Source organism: Cyprinodon variegatus, unplaced genomic scaffold (genome assembly GCF_000732505.1).
Source record: "Cyprinodon variegatus isolate N-32 unplaced genomic scaffold, C_variegatus-1.0 Scaffold251, whole genome shotgun sequence".
NCBI classification, from domain to species: Eukaryota; Metazoa; Chordata; class Actinopteri; order Cyprinodontiformes; family Cyprinodontidae; genus Cyprinodon; species Cyprinodon variegatus.
Genome location: NW_015150704.1, coordinates 84762 through 111316, shown reverse-complemented (window position 1 = coordinate 111316; position 26555 = coordinate 84762). Strand labels below are relative to the sequence as shown.

Below are 26555 nucleotides of genomic sequence, written 5' to 3'. Positions count from 1 at the left end.
GCACTACTTTTCATTTTAATTATTTTTTGAAAGGCAAAGCAACACAAGGCCAGCTTATTTATTTAGCATATTTTAAAAATAAAAACGATTCAAAGCTTTGGGCATGAAAAGGAAGAAAAATATGCATAACAGTACATTACATTTTCATAAAGATAGATAAATTAATAATTAACATAAACTTTAGAAATAATAAAAATGAAAGATTTAAATCAATACAATAAAATGATTGATAAGAAAAGAAAATTAAAACTGAACTGTAAATTTATTTAATTGTGTTAAGATAACACATTCTAATACCACTCTAACCAAATCTTGATTTAAAGCAATTTAAGTTTTACGTGCTTTAACAATTTTCATACATATAAAGTTTGTTCCTTAAAATGACAAACATTGGCAAACTAAAAGCTCTGGCTTCGTATGCCACTTCATTCTTCTCCATTATTCAGGAACCAGTGAAAATAACACAGCAAGTACAAATTCAATTAAAAAACAGATCAAACATTTCTTTACAGAGAGCTCTAGAAACTGATAAGATTAAGCAGTTGCTCAAAAGTCTATGAACAATAAGTAGACTGTTAAAGTCTACTCATGAATTTACAGATTTTCTCATGTCTTTTAAATATATAGAAATGGACATTAGTTGCATAAAGTCTATTTACAATAACGATTTTTGTCAAAAACATTTTTGGAGATCTGAAGATGCAGTGGGCCCCTTCTCCATTTAATCAGTCCTAGCAAATATTAAATAAATTTTAATGAGTGGCCACTAGGGGCTAGCTATCCTTTTACTTCCAATGAGCCATTGTTCAGCAGGCATACAGTTATGCCTGGTGGAAAACCGCGTCTAATTAGTTCTTCTGTAATCTGGAGAAGGAAACACAATATTTAGCTGGGATTAACAGAAAAATGAATCAGATCTTGGATCAGCCTGTAAAAGCAAACCTATATTCAAAAGTTTAAGATTCAACTTTCAGGATACAAAACAGGTTTAGCGGAAACAAAATCAGCAGTACAGCAGAGGCCCATACCACGCAGCAAGCTCAACTGAGTGGGGTTCACCCCAATGTTTCCCGTTTAACCCATCCAGAACAATGGCAATCAGAACCAGTGGTACCACAAAGCTTGTTATCAACTCACTACCTCAATCCAGCCCTGAGTGATCATTGGTGTGTTTGATTTCAGCGGCTGCGTCCTCTAAGGACCTGGTCTACCTGGACTGGGTCCTTTGAGGGTTTTGAGAAAAAGGAAGCCAGAAGAGTTTGGCTATGAATTCAACCAGGCTTCCCCAACTCTCTGTTGCCTATTACCTGTGACAGTCGACAGACAAAGCAGGCAAAAAATGGATGCCAAATTTCTCAATACTGTTTCATTGTGATAATTACATTTACAGGGAGTTTTAGCAGCATTAAGGTTGTCACAAATATTAGAATTATAGTCTCCATACCACAGAAATATTGGAATCTGAGCTTAAATGTCAGCTACACCCATACATATGCGAAAGGACAGATAAAACATTACCCATAACATATCTGACTCAAAAACCATTTAAGATATTTATTTACATTAATTTTAGACTTGTATTATATTAAACTGCAATTAAAATATTCACCATTTTCGTCACCAGTTCCCTTTTACCTCTGAGCACGGAACAGACGGGCTTGCTTGGACTTGCAAAGATTCATCGGATACCCAAGGCTACGTAGGACAGATAGGATACCCCGGACCCATCCTTCAAATGGGGCAAAAAGAAGGCTGCATTCATCAGCCGTATAACAAGGAATCTTCTAGTTGATAGAGGCAAAGGCGCCAGAAAATGACGGCCGTGGAGTCTGGCTTACGATAATTTTTTAACTTTGTTAGAATTCAACAGGACAAATGGTAAAAATCTACGCTTCTTTTAAAGAAGGCAGCCCTATTCCAATATATATATAAAATAGCAGTGTAGTCACTTAGCTGCATAAAGACACCTGTTCATCCCATACAATCAGTAAGAATCCAACTTCTAACATGGCAAAGACCAAAGCGCTGTCTAAAGACAATACAGACTAAATTGTACACCTCCACAAGGCTGTAAAGAGCTACAGGGAAATTGCCAAGCAGCTTGGTGAAAAAGGGTCCACTGTTGGAGCAATTACAGGAAAATGGAAGAAGCTTATCATGACGGTCACTCTCCCTCTGTCTGGGGCTCCATGCAAGATCCCACCTCATGGGGTCTTAATGATCTTAAGAACGGTGAGAAATCAGCCCAGAACTACATGGGATGAGCTGGTCAATTACCCGAAAAGAGCTGGGACCACTGTTTCCAAGGTTACTGTTGGTAATACGTCATGGATTGAAGTGATGCATGGCACGGAAGGCTCCCCTGCTTGAACCAGCACATGTCAGGGCCCATCTTAATTTGCCAATGACCATTTGGATGATCTAGAGGAGTGTTGGGAGTAAGTCATGTGGTCAGATGAGACCAAAATAGAACTTTTTGGTCATAATTCCACTAACTGTGTTTGGAGGAAGAAGCATGACGATCCATCTCAAGAACACACCTACTGTGAAGCATAGAGCTGGCAGGATGATGCTTTGGGGGTGTTTTTCTGCACATTTCACAATGCGACTGAACTGTATTAAGGAGAAGATGACTGGGGCCATGAGGCCCTCAGTTAGAGCATTAAAGAAGGGTTGAGGCTGGGTCTTACAACATGACAATGACCCAAACTACAGCCAGCACCCAAGAAACAATGGAAGGCCAGGGGTGTGTGAGGACATTATACAGGAGAAAATGAATACAGAATAGTAAAAGGTTGGAAGGCTATGTCAAAAATGAGGAAAAAGAAAAATAGAAACAGTCAAAAAAAAATCATAAAAAATTGTTTAGGTTATTGTTGCACCGGAATCAAATCCGCTCTTCAATAAAATGTCACGTCATTGTTTCCCAAACAGCTGATTGGCTGTGGCATGGAGCATTCTCTAGGATTTAAATCAACCTAACCTGCCCCGCAGCCCCGGTTTTCCGTATATAGTACGTTGCCATTGTGACAAGCCTTGCTATAAAAAAAATCCAGCTTTGTGGTACCTAAAGTTGTCTAGCTAACCCAGTAATCCCGCTTCGTGGTACAGGCCTCACTAGTGTTTGTAGTGTTTGTTTACATTATTCTCAACATATTTACAGACCAGATTTTCAATGATGTCCCGATCATCCTTCAGTGAAAGTGTAGTGGAGATCTTCAGTTTCAGAACATTAACAAATTTTGGCTTTGGTTCTGGAACTACAGCAGCAAAAGAATGGAAACAGACATTTCACAAATTTTATTTAAACAAGCAGAAACAAAGGTCAAACATAGACTTACGGCTTCCAACTATCACAACGATGCATCGAAGCTCAGACTGATACACAGAGTTGCTGGAACTGTGGAAGCAGATTTGAAAAGTAGCATTATTATCTCTTTAAAGATAGTTACTTACTTATTTGTTTTTCTAAATTTATCCAATTCATTGAGAAGTTATTTTCAGAATTTCACTTTGATAAACCCTGAGTATTATTTGATTAAAATAAAACGCAGGGTAGACCATTAGACCATAGTATAGCACAAGGGATATCTTTAGTGGGCTACTTCTTAGATTTCTTTTTTTTCTCGTGTGCCGGCACATCCATGTCATGATTCTGTCTTTTCTGGACTTTTTGGTTACGTTTAAGTTTTGTTTTTCAAAGCTCTGGTATGCATTATTTTATCTTATTCTGTGTTTGTCAAGATTTATATAATTTTTGAATTATTCGTTTTAGTCCCACTTGTTAGTTCTTTCGGTTATCTCTTTTCAGCATTTTTGGTATTATTTATGCTTTGGTCTAGTTTTAGTTGTTGTCAATTTTATTTCATGTTCTTTTCTAGTTAGATCCTGTTTTCCCTGGTTGTTGTTTGTTGCCCCCTAGTGTCCCTTTTCTTTCCCCTTAGCTCCTTTTTAGTTTCTCCTGTCCACACCTTCTCCTTACCAACTGATTAGCCCATTAATTGTTTGTTTCTACCATATAAACACCTCCTCTGCAGTTCTTCTTTGCTGAATTTTCTTCATCACTTAATTCCTTATGTCAGTTTCCCTGAGTGTATTCTACTTTTATTCCTGAGTTCCTTGCCTATTGTTACTGAATCATTTAGTTCTGTGCTATTAATATCTTAATTAAATGTACAAAAAAATCCTCTCTGCCTCCCCATCTCTGTATCTGGGTGCTCAACGAATATCCACCAAAAATGACAGTCCGCAATTCAAAAATGATTACAATTTCCCTCCCTAAACAACATAGATGAAGACATTTTTATTTCTAATTATAGTAAAAACATGGCCAACAAATTGAAGCTTTGATACAACTCAAAGTACTAATCTTTTAACAAGAAAAAACAAGAGGTTTTGTGAGACTAAATTGTTACCGGGTTCCACTTTGTCTCAGCATTTGCAGTAAGGGAACAACTTCTCTTCAATTCACAGAAAGAGGGAAACGTTTCTTCCTTTTGAGCAGGTTTGGTCTGCCAATGGATAGAATCATAAATTTTTGTTACTCTATTTTTTCTATGACATTGTCTTTAGAGGGACTAACCAAGCGTGACTATAATGGACAATAAGAACAGAAAAAAGATGATGGACTTCCCTCTCTCTGCTTGGCCCCACCCAATATCAGAAGAGACAAGTACACTTTAAAGAACAACTAAACCCATTCAAGAGCCTTAATTCCTCCCACATAAAAAAAAAGAAAACAGCTGGGCTGTTTCACACAGTAAAAAAAAAAAATTAATTATGGGATGAATTTCAACTATCTAAAAAAAAAAACAGAGTTTTGTTTGTACAGTGTCTAATCTTCAACCACACCACAAGGGCAGCACATCATGCAATACCAATTTTTTTAAGTTGTGGAAAAACACAATTAAAATCTGTAATCAAGTATTCTTTATTTATTTAGTGATTGAATGATTGATTTTATTGATCTCACAGTGGACAAATTTACTAATTACATCAGCTCAAATAGTCAAAGAGGAAGAATTTGGCAAAGGTAGAAAAAGGTGCATGGGTAGAAACTGGGTGGCATTTCAGCCGTTGCTGACAGATTGATTGACAGCAGGAATAACACGTGAAGTGACAGCAACAAATTTATGGAAAGCAAACATAATGATGATAGTTTTGCGATTGTCTGAGAATTTTTCTCCACTGTCTTTACTGTAGACAGAGGAAATGTGGGGAAGAGAGGGAAGAGACCAGCAGCCCTAAGCCATATCATTTTAGTCACTGGCTCTAGAGATTCCTGTGATCATAGAATATGGAAGGTTTCTAAGAGGGAAATTGGTGTCAGAGTTTTAGATTATAGGTGTACTGTATGTAGATTAGGATGTCCTTTTGGGTTCTCTATATTCAAGGGTACCCACATCAAATTATCAAGCTGATCCAAAACGCTGTAGCTAGAGTTCTGATAAAAATTGAAAAGGGAAAGATACTTTTTTTTCTCATATTTTAGCTTCTCTTCATTAGCTTCCTTTTACATCCAGAATAGATTTTTTTTAGTCCTCCTTCTAAGGTTCAAAGCTCTAAATAACCAAGCTCCATCATTTATCAAATGTCTGGTTTTTCCTTATGTTTCTTAAGTTGCACTTACATATTTATCTGCTCTTAGTTTATAAAAGTAGAAGGTGGCGCAGATATTTTTTGTAATCAAGCTCCTCTCCTGTGGAACCAACTACCAGTTCAAGACTGGTAGGCAGACATGCTGTTCACTGTTAACACTAGGCTTAAAAATATATATTTTGATAAAGAGTCTAGAGTGGCTCAGGTTATCCTGAGCTACATTTATAGTTATACTGCTATAGGGTTAGGCCTTTGGAGGACATACGGACCACTTTTTCTTCACTCTGCCACACTCTTCAATTTTGTCTTATATGTTAATTAAATCAATAACTTTGTTTTCTCTCTGCTTTTTGTCATTATAGTAAGTTATCTGGTCTGGCGTTGTATTTAACTGTGGCACAATGCTGGAGGTAGGGGTTACCTGGGCAGCTACCTAACTTCAATTATGACTAAAAAAGTTGCGCCGGTTTTTCAGTGTTTAATCCTGTTTCTCTCCTATACTGACAGTAGTTATAGGTCCAGCCTCTACTGTGATAAAATATAATAACTCTCTTTCATTGTTTTGACTTGAAAACTACGTCAGAGCTCATCTCCTTTCCTGTTTCTTTCCAGGACAAAACAACTGATGGAGCTTGTTTATCATGAACCTTTTTAACATAGAAAGTATTCATTGATTAGTCTTGAGATGGTGTGTGTTGTGAATTGGCATATAAATTAACAGAATTTAATTGTATTATAGTCCTGGTAAATCTACAAAGATTGTGCAAAAATATTTCTCTCTCCCTGAATGATCTGACCTTGTGAAATCTGACAGTAAAAAATTTAAGTGTTGATATCAACATCAACATAATGAATATTGCTGTTCTAGGCAGTTTTCCACGTAAAATTGCATTATTGCAATAATGCAAATATCTGCTTTGTGGATATTGATAGATTCTTACCAGGGAGGAAGAAAAAAAAGATTCAATTGATATAGATGTCATTTTTAAAATTTTGTGTACTTCTGTATTTTTTCTGTACATGTTTATTTATACTGATGATAATAAGGACCAGATACTAACCTTCCCTGTACAACAAAACAGATGGGGTGGCTCTGTCCAGCATCTACTACAGAAGGTGTCCATGTAAGAGAGAAGTTTCCTGAACCTGAGGACTTCTTGACCACACTGGACGGCCCGCTGTACAGGAGCTCAGAGATCCTTTATAAAACAGCAAGTAATTAGATCTGTACCGTGATTCCAACTTTTTACCACCTGACAACAGATTAGATGTTTCCCTCATTGGTAGCAATAATCTTTTCAAATATGTCGAGGCAATTTTTATTATATGTTTACTTTTTAAAGCGTAACCAATTTTACATTCCATGTAACTATATATACACACAGAAAAGCTGTGCAAAAAGTAAGGAAATATAGAGTCAGAGCCTATCATTGACACCTAGAACCTAGCACTGCTTCTTACTTTTAGACCCTTTTCTTTGTTATAAATATAAATATCATAAATTGTCGTCACTGTCTTTTGTTTTATCACTGAAATGTCCTCTGATTAATGTTTTCATCATGCAAAACTTTCAATTGTTTCTTGACAAAATGTGCTATACAAATGACTTGCGTTGCCTTGACGGGACAGATACGGTCTATTTCCAGCTTAGGTCGCATTTCCACAAAAACAAAATGTCTTAACAAATAATTCTGAGGTGTACCATCTTTTGTTTTGTTTGCACTGAATCAGCTTTCCATGTGTTTTGCATTGGCTTACATAGAATGTGTTGCAACTGCTCTGATGTTGATCTCCAAAGTCTGATTGACGTCACTGTAGAACAGAGTTCCATGTTCTGGAGTTGGAGAGAGATATCTGGGCAGATAATTACCTTCTGAGCAGGATGGTGCTGCAGGATCAACTGAAACACATCAGGAAAGTCTAAAATTCATGCATGGTTATGGTTTACATTACTCTTCAGCTACTTTGTAGCATTTCATTGCTAGAAATATGGCAAACATAATCAAATTGTACCTAAAAGAGCAAAGTGCATTGGTATCTGGCTGATTGCATCGCTTGTAGTTTTCAAAACGTAGGATCCGTCATTATGAGTAAGGTTGATTGACTGCCTGGGGAAGTCCTCCATCACCATCTGGGCTACATACCAACCTTGATTACTGCTTGCGGTGGCACTGAATGACAGCGTACAATTCTGCAAGAACAAAGCAAAAAAAAAATAAATAAATAAATGTATATATATATATATATATAGCATATGCGTTGATATGATTTTTTTGTAGTAATGTCTGAAAACTTGTTGAAGGATAATTTCTTTTAAAGGTTTCATGTCTGTTTTAAGTTGATGCTCATTATGTATATGTATCCTGTAAATCAGCTAGAAGGACATTCCAACACTTAAAGCTGAAGCTTTATCAGGAGAACCATCTGTGTTTTAAGTTTGAATTATGGAGAGTAAGGGGTTTGTATGTTTGGTTACTGCTGCAGACAGCTTATGCATTCCACATCGTGACAGGGGGCTGCTTTGGGATAAATTGATGGAGAACTAGAGCCAGGGGTCCCCTCTTTGTGTGCACCTTATGAGGGCTAACATTTAGCTGTGCTCAGGCATGCCTCAGGCAAAATGTTTCTTTGTATTATGTGTTCACCATCAAAAATGTTGTTATATCCCCCTCTTTGTTATATCCCTCAGCAATTAAAGAACAGGGTTCAAACAAACTGTAAGGTATATAAAGTCCCATGTACAGATTAGAAAGGTACATGTTTGATATAGCAGAGGGGAAATGAATGAAGCTGACTGTATAGTGGTAGAGGTTGAGAGTGAGAGCTAACCCAACATCACACAGACTTTCACAAATAAAAGCTTGTCTAGTCACTGTGGAAATTCCTACCCACTGTTGCACTGCAGCCTAACAGACAGCCCCCCTCCATCATCCATCAGATATATAGATCCAGTCTATCTTTCTTGTCCGACTTCAATATAGGAATAAAAGGCATGAACAGGTCCTGTATGGATCTAGGTAGGACCACTGCATGATAGCTTTTACATTAAATGATGGCACAGACACTTGAAGTGATATGTGTGGAGCTGGTTTTAAGTGTGAATACAATTAAGCAGAGCAACAAGGGTATAATCTAACAGAGAATACTGGCTCAGGACCTCCTAAAAAAAGGAACAAGGTAATAAGAATGCTAAAAACATAAAAGTGTTCAAAAATTTGTCATGATCAAAGCCCCGGTAGCTTATCTAATTACTCATTTCATTCACCTGCCATGCCACCCCCGCTCTCTAATTATCCTTCATCTGCTCCTGCTGCATTTTGTATTCTTCAGGGCTAGATCATTGCTTATGTATGTTTTGTTTCGTTAGTCTTCAGTTGTGTTATTCCATGGTTCATGTTCCTGTCCCCAGAGGCCAGTGGGTCAAGAAGGTTCTAGTGTTTGTCTTGTGTCTCCTGATCATGTCCCGGCTCTTTTCCGCTGAGCCCGCTTGGTTTTGCCTTGGGGTGCGTGGGATCTAGTTTTAATTCCTGAATCCCTGGCTCTTGGTCGGAGCCAGTTTAATGTTCTGCAGTTCTCCTTGTACCATGTCTTGTCTCTGTTCCTCTCTACCACTGGACCCGCCTGTCTCCATCTGAACGTCTCTAAGCTCGCTGCTTGACTCGTGGAACTCTTAACCTGCCTGAAATTTCCGTGGATTCCCGGAACCTGAATCTTTCTGTTCCTGTTCGGATCAAAACCATTTGTCTGGCTATGGACTCCTGGATCTCAGAACTGTCCGGTTCTGATTCTGTTTTCCCTGACCGGACTCCTGACTTCCCACTGGGGCTACTGCATCAGGAACACTCTGGCCGGCTCTGTGCCGCATCTCATTAGGCAGTCCATCCATCCGGCAGTCCAGACTGAACTGTTAAACCAGAGTCTCAGTGATTGGGTGGTGCCCTGCCTCCCCCTGCAGCCGCTGCATGTCTGCAGATCCACAGCAGCCCACGTTCTGTTCTTCTTATGTTTTTGATTTGTCATTAAACGTTTTATAACTTTCCCACTGTCTGACTCGCCTGAAAACTGGGTACATCTGTCCTGTTCATGAAAAAATTAGCATCTAATACATAAGATGAATGAGAATGAACCTGTATGGCAAAAGCCAAAGGGAAAAGATTACGGAATAGTGCAGGACTTGTAGAAAATAACTACATTTATTTAAATAAAAACCATTAAAAGCACACTTTAAGATTATGACACTATGTAAAAAACTAATGAAAGAAAATGCTGATTATTTGGCTTCTACAAAATAACTAGTGTAAGATTAGGACTAGCTACTTACAGAGGAGAGGCTGAGAACAGGTGGAGGTGTGCAAGGTGAAGCACATTCATTCAGGGAAAGGATAGCATTTCTACATCGGACCTCGTCTTCATCGGGGTCAAAGGCCAACAGATTAATATTGACGTTACAGTTTGAAGGAACCCTTAGAAACAACAAATACACAGAATCCATTAGAACATAGCCATGTTTATATATTTGGGTCATACCAATGCTGTACTTATTTTAGCCCCAAATAATCTCAAAATGAGTCTCCATTAAGGCATTTATTACTCCATCCTTTTATAATTCTTTATGATCACATAAAGAAAATAAATCAAGTTATTGCTTATTTGAGAGAACCACTGAAATGTCTTGCTACCTAAATGTGCTTATAAATAAACTTGTCCTAATATTACACAGTTTTTATCTGCTGAGTAATGATTTTTTTTTATATATAAACATGCTGTTGTTATAGTGGCTTTTCTGTATTTGTGCATATGGTCAGTGGTTGTCTCTTTATCTCTGATGTCCACCTACGTCCTCTTTTGCACAGCACACTTTCTTTTTTCTTGGGTCTTTGCTCTACAATCTTTTCTAACTGTTTATATAACACTGATACATGTGACCTAAATGAAACTTACCTCAGGGCCGGAAAGATGGTGGTTTGTGGTGGTACGTTGATTTTTTTGGTGTCAGATCGGTGTCTCAACTCAACGCTAGTTACAGCTCTCCAGGAGTAAATGTTATTTAGAGTATCAAACCAGCCACCACCGCTGAATCTGGGATAGAAGTTCAGGATAATTGTTAAAAAATGATGCTCAGGGAATTGCAGTTTTTGTCTCAATAGTTAAATCATGAGGAATTAGGTATATAGTTTAGGAAATTAAGTGAATTGTCTCCTCGCTCAAATATTTTTAAATGCCAAATGTTGTTAAACTTTATAAAATGGGACTCACACAAGCTGAGATGGAGAGTTGTTGGGAAGCAGCCGAGATGTGATTTTTTCACTCTGGCACCAGATACCACTGACTTCCTCAATCTTTGCATCTGTAACAATTGTGCTTTCAGCACCACAGTTTCCAGTGCAAGAATATGAAGAAACTTCACAGGCTCGATAGTTAAACTTAAAGCGAAGGATCACCTGTAAAATGTTAAGAAGCATAGTCAAAGCTTGAAAGACTTAAACCTGGGAGAATTGAAATAATCCATACTTACAGAGACTGATCCATTTGAAAATGTTTTCTGTGGGTAGTAGGTCATCATAGTGCCGCGATAATGAGAGCATTGTGTTCGACTGATAATCAGCATCAAAAGGAGCACAGTAGGTAACATCATGGACAAGTCAATGACTCTTCTTAAAAGTAATTAGAATCCAGGAGTATATATACCGCCTCCACTCCCTCTCCTGTTCTAACCTGGATGAGGAAGATTTTCAAGGCGGAGTTTTAACATTAGTGGAGACCCGATTGCAAGTTGTGGATAAGGATCAGATATTAAAAAAAAAAAAGAAAATGATCCAAAAACATAAGTTCAGAGAGTTACTTAAGTTCTTGAGCCTTGGTTCATCACATTTTTGGCTTCATCAACTCAGGTGTTCTGGGGTCTTTGTTGTTGCTGTATTTTATTTTCTTTAAACATAGTGTATCATCATATTATATACCAAAATCCTTTCCATAACCAATGTGCACAAAACGTTGTTGATATTCTGCTAATTTGAAGTTTTGCAAATACTGTATTACTGCAATACAATTAAAATTGCATGTGAATACGTTGTTGACACCATAGCAGTGTTGTTGCAGGGGAGGGTCAGTAAGCAGGAGGACACACGAGTAGCTGCTCTTCTCACATCAATTTCGATTTTATCTTTTAAAGACAAACAGAAAGAGCTTTCAAGCATAAGTTATTTTGGTTTTAATGTTACCATTTTCATTTAAAATCAAACTTTGGTATGCAGGACCATCGCCAAATCAACTGGAAAGGTTCCTCTTAATGTCTTACCATCCTGAACACTTTCGATGGGAGCAGACGCAGATTAATAATATGTACAGCTAAACATAGGTGCTACACTTGATCAGTCTGGCTCTCCAGATTAGGGTTCAAAATGTGGTCCCTTGGATCATAATCTCTTCAACATTGGGACGGTCAATAATTCATCAAAGTAAATATTTATTTACTTATACTTGATAGATGTGACATTTTCAAGACTTGGCTCCAGCAAAAAGTTGACGTTTGGAATCCTGTCCTGGGGCCTTGCATGCCGGGGTTCTCTCTGAGTGTTCCCTCCCACACTGAGTATTACCTCCCACACTCCAAAACTGTGACTATTAATAATGTTAAATTGCCCTTAGGTGAGTGTGTTTGTGTCTGTGTGTGTGTACATGTTGTATCTCTCCGAGTATCCCTGTGATGGCCTGGAGCCTGTCTCGGGTGTACCCAACCTTTCACCCATGCAGTAGGCTGTAGGAGATAGGTACCAACCTCCTGTACCCAGCCAGACATGCTCTAAAAGATGGATTATTGGTATTCAAAATATATTTTGGATGAAAATGTATGTTGTTTTTTTCATTAATACCAGTTAGCGCATGTATTCATTTAAAATCTTTTTCTGTTTGGTAGCTTTGATCAGACTAAATATTTATGAGGTTACTTATTTGAAAGATATTTAACAGTCTAACCGAGCCAGAAACTACGGAGCCCCTAAAGGGACATGGAGGGTTCGCAATACTTTTGCGAGATCCCACAAAAGTTTATTTTTGGCGAGATCTGGCAAAAGTTTTGCGGGATCTCGCAAAAGTTTATTTTTTCCCTCCATGTCCCTTTAGGGGCTCCGTAAGAAACAGATGTGTTTGAGAATGAAGTGAAAAGTTGTAAAAATATGTTTGGTGGTAACTGTGATAAAAAGGAAGCAATATTAGTGAAAACACCTTAGAGTCTGATGTAGGTATCATATTAAATGGACATAGGCAGCATCGCTTATCGCTGACTGTTTTACCTCAGATTTATGGACATTGTACAGTATAATTGCTTTGTTCATAAAAGTGACTTCAGGAAGAGAGTTTAATCTTGTTTATGTTGAACAGCTGCAGATGAAAAATCTAATTAGACTTAAGAATATTTATTATCCTTACTAGTACTGCACCAGAAGTTCTCTGTTATTATTTTTACAAATACATTATTTCTCAAACATCAGAGAGAATTTTCACATAAGTATGGCTATCTTTAGTTATTTTAAATGCTCACCGGATGTGAAAGCCATGAAAATTTATTGAAATCTAAAATTGTTTTATGAGTAAATCCTTTCATACGTTGATACAAACCAAGCCACATTTGAATGTGCTGTGCTTGGCTTCACTGTACTGGCCTACAGGTCTAAAGGACTGATTGACGCAAGTCCAAAGACAGGAAGACAGGCAGATAGTTTGCAGAAGGATGTTGGAGGATCCTCTGAAACAACAAATTAAAACGACAAGCTCAATTGAAAAATGCATTTACATATATACCAAGGTAAGATAAGGTTATTTGTATAGCACCTTTGGCTGACCAGGCAATTCAAATTAGTCTACCATACATGATAAAAACAAAAAAAAACAAAATGGGAACTGCAATGAATTACTACAGAACAACTAGACTACATAATGTAAGTAATAATGTTTCAGGTAGCAGTTCAAATAGACACTTAGATGCAGTTCTAAACAAAACTATACTCATTCGTTGTTTTTGTTTTGTTTTTTTACAGAATTGAGTAGTAGCACCTTTATACAGTAGTGATCTTGGTGTTTGTTCCAGATCAGTGGAGAATGCTTCTCCCTGTTTGGTTCTGGTTTCCCGGGAATCAGAGTAAACTTGAAACAAAAGAACTTAAACCAAGACCTCACTTGAAACATGGGGTTTGTCAAGATGGCTGTTTATTAAGTTTTCCAAAACAACTAGCAGGAAGAACAATGCTGCTTGCAATACAGAGAAGTAAGCAGAGAGATGTAAAACCATTGTAATTCTTTATGTGTGAGGAATTTCTGAGAAAATCTGAAAGATTTTCCCAAAACACAACTTACCAGTGAATTTCAAACCTAAAGACACTCAGATAAAAACTGGTTCATCCTAAAGACAGAACACCCAAACCTAAGCTGAATTGTATTGTGTATGTGATCCAGTGCAGTGAGGACTGTACAGCCTCCTATATTGGAGAAACTAAACAACTTCGTAAACGCAATGCACAGCATAGGAGAGCCAGCAGCTCTGGGTCAGGTTCAGCTGTAAATGTGCTCCTCAATAACAAAGGACACACCTTTGAAGACCAAAGTGTTCAGATGTTGGACAGAGAAGACAGGTGGTTGGAAATTGGTATCAAGAAAGCTATCTTTTTTTTTTAATCAGTTTTTACAGCACTGATTGTTTTTTGTACAGTGGGCTGAAGGGAAATAGGGTACGAGAGGGGAAGAGACATGCGGCAAAGCACCACAGGTCAGATTTAAACCCAGGTCGGCCATATCCAGAACTAAGGCCTGCGTTGTGCATGCTGACCAGTACTCCATCGAAGCTATCTTTGTGAAAAGAGAAAAGCGACCACTGAACCAAGGGAAAGGATTGTGGTTTCAGCTTACAAGCATTTACAATTCAGTCATTCCCAGGTTACCTAAGCACTCCCATTATGATTCAAAAGACCAAACTCAGAACCCATTGTATCTGATGTGCAATGTGTGCATGAGGATGGTCCTCCATGCTGATTAAATACATCGGCCCTCCAACTAGAGTTTGCTCTGGTGCGGCAAACAGACGAAATTTCTGTTGCCTTCCAATTTAAGCCTGCTTGTGACTGAATTTGACAATATATTTTTAAATATACTATTGTGAGAAAAAAGTATTCAACAATCCATTTAAATAAAGTAGATAGATGGCTATTCACTCAGTCAGCATTTTATTAGCTTTCTTTGAAAAGAGAGAACAAGACATTCATAGCTGCCCAACGGCTCAATGTTATGCCCTGTTCTGATTAAACAAAAGTTCCTCTCACTAACTTCAACCCTACAGAAAGGCTGTGAAGGTCTCAGCACACAGTTAATCAAAACAATTACAAACAGTCGAAGAAAATAATATAATATTATGAATAAAATTGTTTTTTTTTTTGTTTTTTTATTGTAAACACTTCCTAATAGGATACACAATGATTTATGTTTGTAATGTCCATATTGTTGTGCCAGTGTGCTGCTGTCAATCACAGCCAGACCATGTCTAGCTTTCAACTCCAAAACATTTTAGAAATATGCTGGTGAAGATTCCCCAGTTATCCAGGTCATAGTTATTTCATAAAAGTTTAAAAAACAATCCACTGGACTTTGTTTCCAAGTTTGAAGACGTTTTGCTTCCCATCCAAGAAACTTTTTTGATTCAAACATTTCAATTTAAAATATTTTTTTGAATTGGAAAAAGCTTCCTTGATGGGAAGCGAAACGTCTTCAAACTTGGGGGAAAAAAATCCAGTGGATTATTTTTTTTTACTTTTTTGGAAAACATAGAACGTTCTCTGCCTTGCAGCAGGAGAATTTTTAAAAATATTTTGTGGGTGGAAGAAAGGGCCCTGGAGGGACGAGAAACATTAGTAAGGTCCCCCACTTTAAAAAACAGGGAGCAGTTTCTCCCCTTGTTTATTCATTTTAGTACTAAAACTGCTAACTGAATTATGCCAACAAACACAGCAGCAGCAGCAGGTACAGAAGTGATGAAGAGGCTATTAAGATATTTATTTACAGAAATATTCAGGATCTGATAACATTAAAACAATTTATAAAGAAAATTCTGAACATTTTAGATTAAAACAATTAACATATTGTATATGTGTGTGGAAATATGAATCCTTATCGATTTAGTGACTGAAACGTTAGACTGGACATATATTGGATGAATGCATATGAGGTTATTATATGAGGTTTATTATCATAAAAAAGATTATGATATCAGTGGATGAAGTGGGCTCCGAGATTCTCCAGGTTAAGATCGGCTATCCTTGATCTACTATTGAGCCGTTGCTCAGTAGGCGTACAGTTATACCCGGTGGAAAACCTCTTCTAATCAGTTCTTCTTTTATCTGGAGAAGGAAACTTAATGTTTAGTTGAGATGTAATGATACCTGTAAACTGTGTCTATGATCAGGAAATAATAATGAAGCAATAATTAAACCTCTAGCCTAACATTTAGCATTGGTGATTAAAGGGTTCACGTTTCAAGATATAGAACTGGTTCAGGAGAGGTTTAAAAAAAAGCCTAAGAAGGTTGGGTTGAATTTTTATTTTTCTCAATCTCATCGGGTTACTGACCATTTGTCCGATCATGTCAGCATTGTCCTTCAGTGAGAGCGAAGTAGAGATCTTCATCTTTAGAACATTAACAAAGGTTGGTTTTGGTTCTGTGAAGACAACACCAAAATAGGAGAACAACCATCAGTTCAGAGAGTTAATTTGAATGAGTGCAAACAAGGGACAGAAAGACTTACTGTTCCCAACTGTCACAAGGACACATCGAAGCTCCGACTGATACAACGAACTGCAAGAGCTGTGGAAGCATATGTGAAAAGTTGCTTTATTATCATTTTAAGGATACTAATTATATATTTGCTTTTATAAAACATATTTATCACATTTATCATCTGTAGTTCTTTTCAAAACTCCCCTTTGTTAAAAATTTGAGTTCATCAGGTAGGCCCAAAGTCAGTCCCCAAGGGCTGCTGTCCTGCAGGTTTTAAAGGTTTTCTGCTTTAGCACAGCTGATTCTGATGAATGCAGTTCAGCAAAAGCCTGTCAATCAGCTATTATTGAAGCTTTAATCTTAATAACTATGTTTCTGCACTGACCAGCTGCCGACTTCCACTGTGTTCAAATATTTAAAGTAAGAGAACAGCATCGCCTCTGTTCTCAAAAAAGGAAGAGTTTCATGCTGATGATTTGATCTGCCAGAGAAGCAAATGGTATATTTGTATGTCATTTGCTTCTTTTTTTCCTACACAAATCATAGAACGTGATTATAACTAGTGTGCGCCAATGCCCTTTTTTGGCCCTGATACCGATACCCGATACCTGGCTGTGCAGCATTGGCCAATATCATACTAATACCATCTGTTTGAAATTGATGTGTGTGTGTATATATGAAGAACTGCATACTACTTGGATGTAAAATAATTGCTATCATGGCTTTTTCAAGCTGCTGCCTACAGTACCTCTGTGAAGCAGGAAAAAGACTAATACAAAGTGAATCCAGTAGAACTTTTTATTGCCTACCTGCAATGGTTGACAATAGTTGAATAAACTTTTGGCTCTCAGAATTGTATTGGTGCCCTATTTATTTTTACTCGCTGATACCACCATTTTAGTGATGGATTGGGGCCCCGCCCGATACTGGTATCGGTATTGGTGCAACACTAATTATAACGGACAATATAACCACTTATCCGCCTCATATGATCACTCCATCTAAATACTTTCACCGCTGGCATTGCCCTGTTTGCAGTGTCCATGTCATTACAACCAGACCATGGCTAGCCCTCAACCCCACCACATATTGCAAGGTTCAGTAAATCATATAGATTATCTATAGGGGGATGTGAAAGAGATTGTAACTCTGGGTTTTTGGACAACCAAGCAGGATTGTGTAAATTGAAGAGATCAAAGATTGTTGCAACCTTCTTCAGCTGATGATAGTTAATCATTTAGTATATCTTAGGACCAAATACTGACCTTCCCTGAACAACGAAACAGATCGGGTGGCTCTGTCCATCTTCTCTTGCAGAAGGTGTCCATGTCAGAGAGAAGTTTCCTGATTCTAAAGAATTCTTGACCACATTGGATGGCCCACTGTACAGGAGCTCAGAGATCCTTTATTAAACAGGAAAAGTATGAAATTGTTACATTATGTTAAAACAGTAAATGGATCAGCTGTGTTTTTCAACGTTTTAATGGTGATGTGCAGAGAGAATCTTCCAAAATATATAAAACCTTTATCAAACAGGAAATATAGGTTAAGCATAAGTTATGATTTAACCTCCCCCATAATCTGTCAGGTTGCTGATTGCAGACCTGAGAAGGCATAAAATGACTGAACAAAATGGTGGCATGCTTTGACTATACTGGATAATGGCTGGAAGACTGGAAGCAGGCTTTGAATAAAGGGTTAAACAAACTGGTAACAGGTAGAAACAGTGCAGAACATGACCAGAGCCAGAGGCTGATGACAGGGCAGGGAAGTGCCAACAGCCCAAAAACCAAAACCAACAGATAGGATTCATGACAAGATACATTTTAGAAAAGTAGTAAAACAAGAGTTATTCATATGGGAATAGGCTTCTCTAGATTTCACACGATATATATGCATCCTCATTTCAAGAGGAGCTCCAGGCCTGGCTCATGGACTTATTCTCATATGTAAACCCATACCAACAATATCCTCGATGGCAGACACATGCACCCTCAAACTTATCACATTTGCTGGCCTCCAGGTGCTCTCCTCTTTCTTATGCAGAGGTTTTTGGCAACCTTATATCATGCCTTGTCACGGGCACATTGTGAGATTTAATGTTTTTATCCCTGTCTGCCTGCCAGCCTGCCCGCCTGCCCATCCTTCCATCTGTCTGTCTTTGCATGTATCTTTAACCAAAGAGCAGTGACTTTAATGGCTGAAGTCTCAGGCACCTTTATGTATGTTGTTGTACTGTGTCTCTTGGATGGGTTGCTCTAGAACTACTTTAAACTCACTTTGGGAGTGATAAAGTATTTCTGATTTGAATCAAATAATTTATATAGAATCAAATTTTCATGCCTTACACAGATTGTTTTGCGAGTGCCCTGATGTTGATCTCCAGAGTGTCATTCACTTTACGGTAGAACCGAGTTCCATGTTCTGGAGTTGGAGGCACAAACCTGGGCAGATAAACTCCTTCTAAGCAGGATGGTGCTGCAGGATCCACTGGAACACATCAGAACAGAAACAAACTGAGTCATTCTCAACTGGAAATATAACTACAGCCCTGTCTGCGAAATGACTTTATCCTGCAATAAGGTTTGCAGAAAAGGTTTTTTAGTATCAATTTTTCATTTAACTGTTTTGTCAAGCAAACCTTGTATTAATTTTGTTTGAACTTTTTTGAATTTACTTTTTTGTGCAAACAAGGAATTCAGCTTCAGTTTTCCATTACTTACATCATGTTTTACATTTCCACCAAAACAAACAACGTTAAAACCATGCTTAAAGACTGAAAATACATAATGAAAAATAAATAATCATAAAGTGTCCATTTTTATTTTTCGATAAATAAACGGAGGAAGAAAAATCCCTAAACGTTCTAGCAGAGTATCTGACCACTCCAGCTGTGAGGTGGCCATTTATTTCAACAGGACAGCCTACGTAAATAAACTGTCTATTTTGTGGTTTGTTTTTATTCTAAGTGCTCTGTACCACTTCTCTGAAGGTAAGAGTTTGACTCTAGCCAGTAGGGGTGGGGTGCGCAGCAATTTTATTTTTTCTTTATTTGATCATAGGTTTGAGGTATGATTCATCCTGAATATCCTTATACTATATTTGCGGGTGTTGCCAAGAAGTCTACCAATTTTAGTTTAGCTCCACTTGGTTCAGCAGGGACCAATAAACCATCTAGTCCACCTCCTATCTGTATGCAGATATTTTTATATCTTGGATCAGAACAATGACGGTGGTGTCAGATGTAAACTTTAAGGGTTTCACAGGTCCGCAGATGTGCAGTCATTTGTGTTCAGAGAGAAGTAAAGTATGCAGTAGATATTTTCTTGGTGAGCTCCAGGGTCGGTGGTTCTTGGATGGATGAGGAGAGGAAGAACATTATATACTGCTGCTGATCATTCAGGAAGCTGGCAACCCATTGGTGGGTGGAGGCAAGTTTGATGAGATTTCAATTGAAGATAAGTGGGTTATTGGTGTTAAAGGTTGAGTTTAAGTCCAAATTCAGGATCCTGATATATGTCCTTGGGTGGTCGAGGTAATGCCAGATAAAGTATAGGCTGAGGTAGGCAAGTTGCAGAGGGTCATGTGGGGGGCTTTTAGATCTTTCTGCACCAGCTAAAAGCCCTTCATGACCACCAATAAGAGCATTGTGACCCTATTTAGGTTTTAAAAGCACTGTAAAAGCAGTGAAAGGTCTCTTTCAAGGACACTGTATGACATAATTATACAGGTAAGCAGACAGTAAACGCCCTTAAAAAAATAATTCTACGATTAGAGTAGCTCTTTACGGTTGTAAATATTGTAACAACTTGGTAAGATTGTACCTAGAAAAGCAAACTGGATGGGTATCTTGCTGATTACATCACGGGTAGCTTTGGAAACCTGTGGCCCGTCAGTTTGAGTCAGGGTGATTGGTTGTCTGGGGAAGTCCTCTATGACCATCTGAACTGCATACGAACCCTCATTATGGGATAAAGTTGGACCGAATGACAGGGTACAATTCTGCAAGAACAAAGAAAATAGACCAACAATCTCAAGATGAATAAAAAAATACTTCTCCACACAAAAAGGTTCTACTAAAACATGCACAGATGTTGTTAAAGGATAATTTCAAAGAGGCTTTGTGGCGCTATCATCAGTAATGCTTCCTTCATCTGTAGTATGAAGATGTCCCATCAGTGTGACCTACATCCTCACATTAGTTATAAAAAACGAATTAGAGGATTGGAAATCCACAGAATCCCAAAGTGTGATTATCTGACAGGTTTAACCAGCATTTATAACAGATAACCACAGTGCAATAGTCACTTTATACTGAACATGATTCCAGTGACAAAGTCGCTACATGAACTTTCTTTTGCCAATTTCATAGTGTCTCAATAATAAGCTCCAACATCTGATACAGCATAAAACTAAAGGCATTATATAAAAGACCGAGTGCTGCTAGCATAACAACAAGCTGGCGTTTACAACGGACCAATGTTGCACTGTACATTAGGAACGTAATAGAGAGCACACCTTTTATCCTCCAATTTATTTAAAGCAAAACCAACAGAAATAGCTTACTGGAGAGTTTTTTTTTTTTGATAGCTTGACATGTTTCACAGACTAGAAATTACAAAACCAGAGGATGTCACCTAGAATTTTTGCATTACATCCATAGATATCTGATTTGTTCTAACCTGAAGAGGCTGACCCTGTTAGCCTGGCTTTGAAATCAAGTTATACGAACCCTTTATCAAACTAATACACCGTTTATACCTCATATCAGTGTGGCTGGCCAAGTTAGGATTCCCCAGCTTTTTAAGGACTAAATTCACACAGGTAAAAAAAAAAAAAAAAGTGGCTAATTTGGCAGCTCTTTCTTATTCCAGGTGAATGCAGGACAGGACCAATTTCCCCACTGTGGGACAAATAAAGGATTATCTTATCTTATCTTATCAGTGCTTCCTGGCCATGTCGGGTCCCTGCTGGGGGGGTAGGTGTGTCCCCCGGGATTTGGACCCTAGTGCTCTCATCCAGGTCTACCTTGGCCTTTACTGGCTGCTAGTGGTGTGCATAGGCTTGCTACCACAGCCTCATGGGGACTCAGCACCATGGCCTCTGGGGCCAAGGCCCCTCAGGGACATGGCCCTTTTGCGGTTTGGCCCCTCTGGGGTCGGGTTCCTGCTGAGCCTTGGGTGCCCTTCTCGAGTGGATGCAGTCATCCCTATATCTACCCTCCCTATGTTCCAGTGATCTGAGGTGCATTTTGATATCTGGCTCTCTGGTCATTTCTTTATCGTTCCTCGTCCCTGGGGGAGAGTGTGAGGTCTCCCACACCTGCTATTAGGCATATTTTGAAGCATTGTTAACCCTTCATACACAAGCATGCCCATGCATACTGTAAATACTGCAGGAATTTAGTTCCAGGTGTCCATGGATACACACTAATAATAAATCCAAATATTGCAGCTACATTCCTCTTTGCACTGTTTTGCAAGGAATGGACAAAATTTCAGTCTCTCGATATGCAAAACTGATATATATATATCAGTTTTGCATAGATATAGACATATCAAAAAGCGACTTGCAGCCGTACTCACAGCAAAAGGCGCAGCAAAGTGTTAACTCAAGAGGGAAATAATTTTGCAGATCAAGTTTATTTATTTTTTTTTGTAAAAAAAAGTTTAAAATATCCATTAATTCCATTCAACTTCATGAGTGTGTCCCACTTGCATGTTTTTCACAAAAATTACAATTTTATATCTTTTGTTTAAAGACGCCCCGCTATGGACTGGCGACCTGTCCAGGGTACAGTATACCCCGCTGTAGACAGCTGGAGATAGGCACCAGCGCCCCTCGCGACCCCACTTGTTATAAGCGTGTAAGAAAATGAATGGATGGATGTTTGAAGACTGAAATGTGGCAAAAGTTTGAAAAGTTAAAGGTGGGTGAATACTTTAGCAAGGCATTGTAGTTGTTTCTACTTGGTATCAACACTTTTCTCTACGTTTTAAATAGCTGAAGCTGGCTAGAAAAGACTTTGCACCTCTGACAAGCTGTTCGCTTCTTACACAACTAGAAACTAATATATTTCATCAAGCTCACAATGATATCACATTTTTTAACAACAGATTACATATTGTATAATAACTTAACAGAACTTCCCTTTAGAAAATTCACACTAATCTTCAAAACAATCATCTGTAAAGAAAAACTTGTAATTTTTCATTACTTGAAGATTAATACTTGAAGAGTTGAAGAGTTACTATTTTACCCCTGAACAAGAAAATTTTTCAGGAAAAAACCCCCTAAATTTCCAATAAAATTATACCCACCCTTGACCTTTTCTTTTTTTAAACATCGAAATGTTTATTGGAATTAAAAGAGCAACAAAATAAATAGTTTACATAAAAAAATTGTATAGGCTAAATTATTTAAATGCAGATTATTTGGTTGTGCCTCTACCAAAATCTCTGGATTTACAACTTTTATATAAACTATGGCGTTGCGTAAGAGAAGATTAGAACAAGGTACTTACTGAGGAGAGGCTGAGAACAGGTGGAGGTGTGCAGGGTGAGTGGCATTCTGCCAAGGAAGTACTGGCATATCTGCATTTGACCTCGTCTCCATCGGGGTCAAAGGCCAACAGTTTAATATTTCTCTGACAGTTTGAGGGAACCCTGAACCATAAAAAAAATGCAGGAATCCATTTCTGTAGAATGTTTTGTAGTAATTTTTTGTCTTATCAAATATACACCACTCCTCATGCAGTCCTGATGACAATTCACAAAAGAGGGGCTTATTCTCTTTCTAACACATTTGTTATCAATAATATTAAAAATGATCAAATTAATGTTAATGTGAGGGAACTGCCTGGATTGCAGCACTGTAACCTTCTAAAAACAGCTTTGCGTTTGAATCCAGATCAGATTAGTTCCTCAATAAAACCTTAACAATGTGCTTTCTCAGTAGTATTTGGGGAAAAAATGGAAAAAAAGTTGTGCCTTTATAATCAGTTTAAGATTTTTACATTTTTCAAAAGCCATAATTTTAATAAAAGAGAATAAGCCTATTTGAATTGAGATATTCAAACTTGCACCATGTATCTATTGTATCTATTGTATATAATGGTCCCTATCTCAAGCACTGTCCAGGCTTGAAAGTATGCACATATAAACAACTAATTTGCGACCCATAGAGGGATCAAAACCACAACCATGGCATAATCATTACAAATTAGTTCAAGAAGAGAACATACAATAAATAGATATAAAGAAGGAAAAGAAAACAGACATGGTTCTTCTCTATAAACCAAAGACAGGATGGTCTTTATTTCAGCGCTCTGAAAAGGTCTAATGCTTAAAAGGCTCATTCAGGTTGTGTATTATACACACATCAAACTGCTGGCATACATGTGATTGTTTCCAGCCAATTCACTCTTGTCTGAAGGACTTATATAAAACTTCCAGGACCTTCTTTAAGCTTTCAGTCATTACAGCAACCTTCTTAACCTGGAAAACAATACTGCAACTGTTTACTCTGATAGGTTCCATGAGCATAGCAGAAACATTGACCTCTCTTAATGCAGAAAAACCATGCACCGCACATCTCTGCATGTTTACTGATATCATTGCATTTGCCTCAGCCTACATGTCTATTTGATCATGAAAAGAAGTCTAAGAAGAAACTGTTTATCAACTTATCCAAACAGTCTGTACAGGATAAGATGATTTTTTGAATACTTTTAACACTCTGAAAACCAGTCTAAAGTTTTTAAGCTAACGTGGCAGAATATGCAAACAGGCAGAAAGGCCCTAGGCTGGAATTCGAATTCAAAACCTTCTGCTGCAAGGCAACAGTGTTATTGAGTGGAACACCATGCATCCTTCCTTGTAGCATCATGTAAGGTTTTGCTATACATCAAACTTTTTTCTGAGTTGTTATACAAAGTTTATTATTATTGAAAAACCTTTTATATATTCATACATTTACATATATCTGAATTGCAATAATTATATAATTCATAAATATTTAATTTATTAAAAAAAACTTTGCTAACTTGTGATCCGACTTACCTTAAGGCAGGCAAGATGGTGGTCTGTGGCGATGAGTTGGGTTTGTTGGTGTCAGAGCGGTGTCTCAGTTCAACATCAACCACTGCTCTCCAGGATTGAATGCCGTTATGATTAATTAACCAGTTACCGCTGTCATACCTGGAATAGATATTCAAGTTGTAAAAAACTATAGCTGATAGAATTTGATGTTTTTCTCAAAATGTATTGATTATAAGGCCCACTTTAAAGTTATACTACTATAAAAAAAAAATTAAATTAAAGTTTACATTCTTAAAGACTTGGTATTTTATCGAGCAAATGGATAATCTGAGTTCCTCATTTCCAGACAAAAACTGTTACAAACTTTATAAATGTGGACTTACACAAGTTGAAATGGAGAGTTTTTAGAAAACAGCCCCAATGTGATTTTTTCTCTTTGACACCAGCTGCCATCGATTTTCTCAATGGTGGAATTTGAAACCATCAAGCTTTTATTGGCACAGTTGCCTGTGCAAGAAAACAAACCCTCCTGGCAGGAATGGAAGTTAAACTTAAAGTTTAGGATCACCTGTAGGTTTTGAGGAAATACCAGGAGTGATCAAATTAGAAAAACAAAAATAAAAATAAAGACAGGAATGTGTTAGAAATAAGATATATAAACAAACCATACTTACAGAGACTGATCCGTTTGTGTAGGTTTCCTTTGGGTAGTAGGTCACCACAGTGCCATAATAATGTTCGGGTTGTGTACCACTGACCATCAGCAGCAGCAGCAGCACAGACAGCAACATGCTGAATGTTGAACAAGTCAGCGTCTCTCACAAAAAATGAGTTTCAAGAGATAAGCAGTGTTTATACTCCCATTGACTGCCTCTCATCCACTCCCTCTAATTTTCTATTTACATTCCTGGACGTGAAAGACACAAAGAATCTCATTGGAGCATAAGCCTTCATATTCTTTGGGTCTCTGCTGGATAATCATTATAAAAATAAACTTGTTGTTGATTTAAGGTGTCCTTTCTTCCATGTAGAGCAGACCAAAAAAACCTTGGTTACATATGTCAAAAAGTAGACTCACCGGCCACTTTATTAGGTACACCTGTCCAACTGCTCGTTAACACTTAATTTCTAAGCAGCCAATCACATGGCGGCAACTCAGTGTATTTAGGCATGTAGACATGGTCAAGACAATCTCCTGCAGTTCAAACCGAGCATCAGTATGGGGAAGAAAGGTGATTTGAGTGACTTTGAACGTGGCATGATTGTTGGTGCCAGAAGGGCTGGTCTGAGTATTTCAGAAACTGCTGATCTACTGGGATTTTCACCCACAACCATCTCTAGGGTTTACAGAGAATGGTCCGAAAAAGAAAAAACATCCAGTGAATGGCAGTTCTGTGGGCGGAAATGCCTTGTTGATGCCAGAGGTCAGAGGAGAATGGCCAGACTGGTTCGAGCTGATAGAAGGGCAACAGTGACTCAAATAACCACCCGTTACAACCAAGGTGGGCAGAAGAGCATCTCTGAACGCACAGTACGTTGAACTTTGAGGCAGATGGGCTACAGCAGCAGAAGACCACACCGGGTGCCACTCCTTTGAGCTAAGAACAGGAAACTGAGGCTACAATTTGCACAAGCTCATCGAAATTGGACAATAGAAGATTGGAAAAACGTTGCCTGGTCTGATGAGTCTCGATTTCTGCTGCGACATTCGGATGGTAGGGTCAGAATTTGGCGTCTACAACATGAAAGCATGGATCCATCATGCCTTGTATCAACGGTTCAGGCTGGTGGTGGTGGTGTCATGGTGTGGGGAATATTTTCTTGGCACTCTTTGGGCCCCTTGGTACCAATTGAGCATCGTTGCAACGCCACAGCCTACCTGAGTATTGTTGCTGACCATGTCCATCCCTTTATGACCACAATGTACCACAGTCACCAGATCTCAATCCAATAGAGCATCTTAGGGATGTGGTGGAACAGGAGATTCGCATCATGGATGTGCAGCCGACAAATCTGCGGCAACTGTGTGATGCCATCATGTCAATATGGACCAAACTCCCTGAGGAATGCTTCCAGCACCTTGTTGAATCTATGCCACGAAGAATTGAGGCAGTTCTGAAGGCAAAAGGGGGTCCAACCCGTTACTAGCATGGGGTACC

At 38.2% G+C, this 26555-nt stretch overlaps 2 protein-coding genes across 2 annotated transcripts; both read right to left on the bottom strand.

Annotated features, from left to right (window-relative positions):
- Nucleotides 1-261: 261 nt before the first annotated feature.
- LOC107089408 lies at nt 262-11237 on the bottom strand. Its single transcript, XM_015382168.1, has 10 exons — nt 11114-11237; nt 10855-11039; nt 10540-10677; nt 9920-10061; nt 7612-7789; nt 7357-7498; nt 6660-6797; nt 3342-3400; nt 3166-3260; nt 262-864 (listed from the first exon to the last, which is right to left on the bottom strand). The coding sequence occupies exons 1-10, from the start codon at nt 11231-11233 to the stop codon at nt 778-780; spliced, it is 1284 nt and encodes a 427-aa protein (XP_015237654.1). The 5' UTR covers nt 11234-11237; the 3' UTR covers nt 262-777.
- Nucleotides 11238-15369: 4132 nt separating this feature from the next.
- LOC107089399 lies at nt 15370-25187 on the bottom strand. The gene is made up of 10 exons (XM_015382157.1): nt 25071-25187; nt 24780-24964; nt 24418-24555; nt 22881-23022; nt 20182-20359; nt 18706-18847; nt 17623-17760; nt 16386-16444; nt 16210-16298; nt 15370-15980 (listed from the first exon to the last, which is right to left on the bottom strand). The coding sequence occupies exons 1-10, from the start codon at nt 25185-25187 to the stop codon at nt 15894-15896; spliced, it is 1275 nt and encodes a 424-aa protein (XP_015237643.1). The 3' UTR covers nt 15370-15893.
- Between the last annotated feature and the right edge of the window lie 1368 nt (nt 25188-26555).

Excerpts from the sequence above, each read along its gene's own strand:
- LOC107089408 (XM_015382168.1), bottom strand. The coding sequence starts at position 11,233 with ATGATGTTACCTACTGTGCTCCTTTTGATGCTGATTATCAGTCGAACA. Across the intron at positions 10,062-10,539 it reads ACCATCTTTCCGGCCCTGAG|GGTTCCTTCAAACTGTAACG; the intron begins GTAAGTTTCATT and ends GTTGTTTCTAAG. Across the intron at positions 6,798-7,356 it reads GCAGTTGCAACACATTCTAT|GATCTCTGAGCTCCTGTACA; the intron begins GTAAGCCAATGC and ends TGTTTTATAAAG.
- LOC107089399 (XM_015382157.1), bottom strand. The coding sequence starts at position 25,187 with ATGTTGCTGTCTGTGCTGCTGCTGCTGCTGATGGTCAGTGGTACACAA. Across the intron at positions 18,848-20,181 it reads CATCCAGTTTGCTTTTCTAG|TGGATCCTGCAGCACCATCC; the intron begins GTACAATCTTAC and ends GATGTGTTCCAG. Across the intron at positions 15,981-16,209 it reads CTGACATGATCGGACAAATG|ATAAAAGAAGAACTGATTAG; the intron begins GTCAGTAACCCG and ends TTCCTTCTCCAG.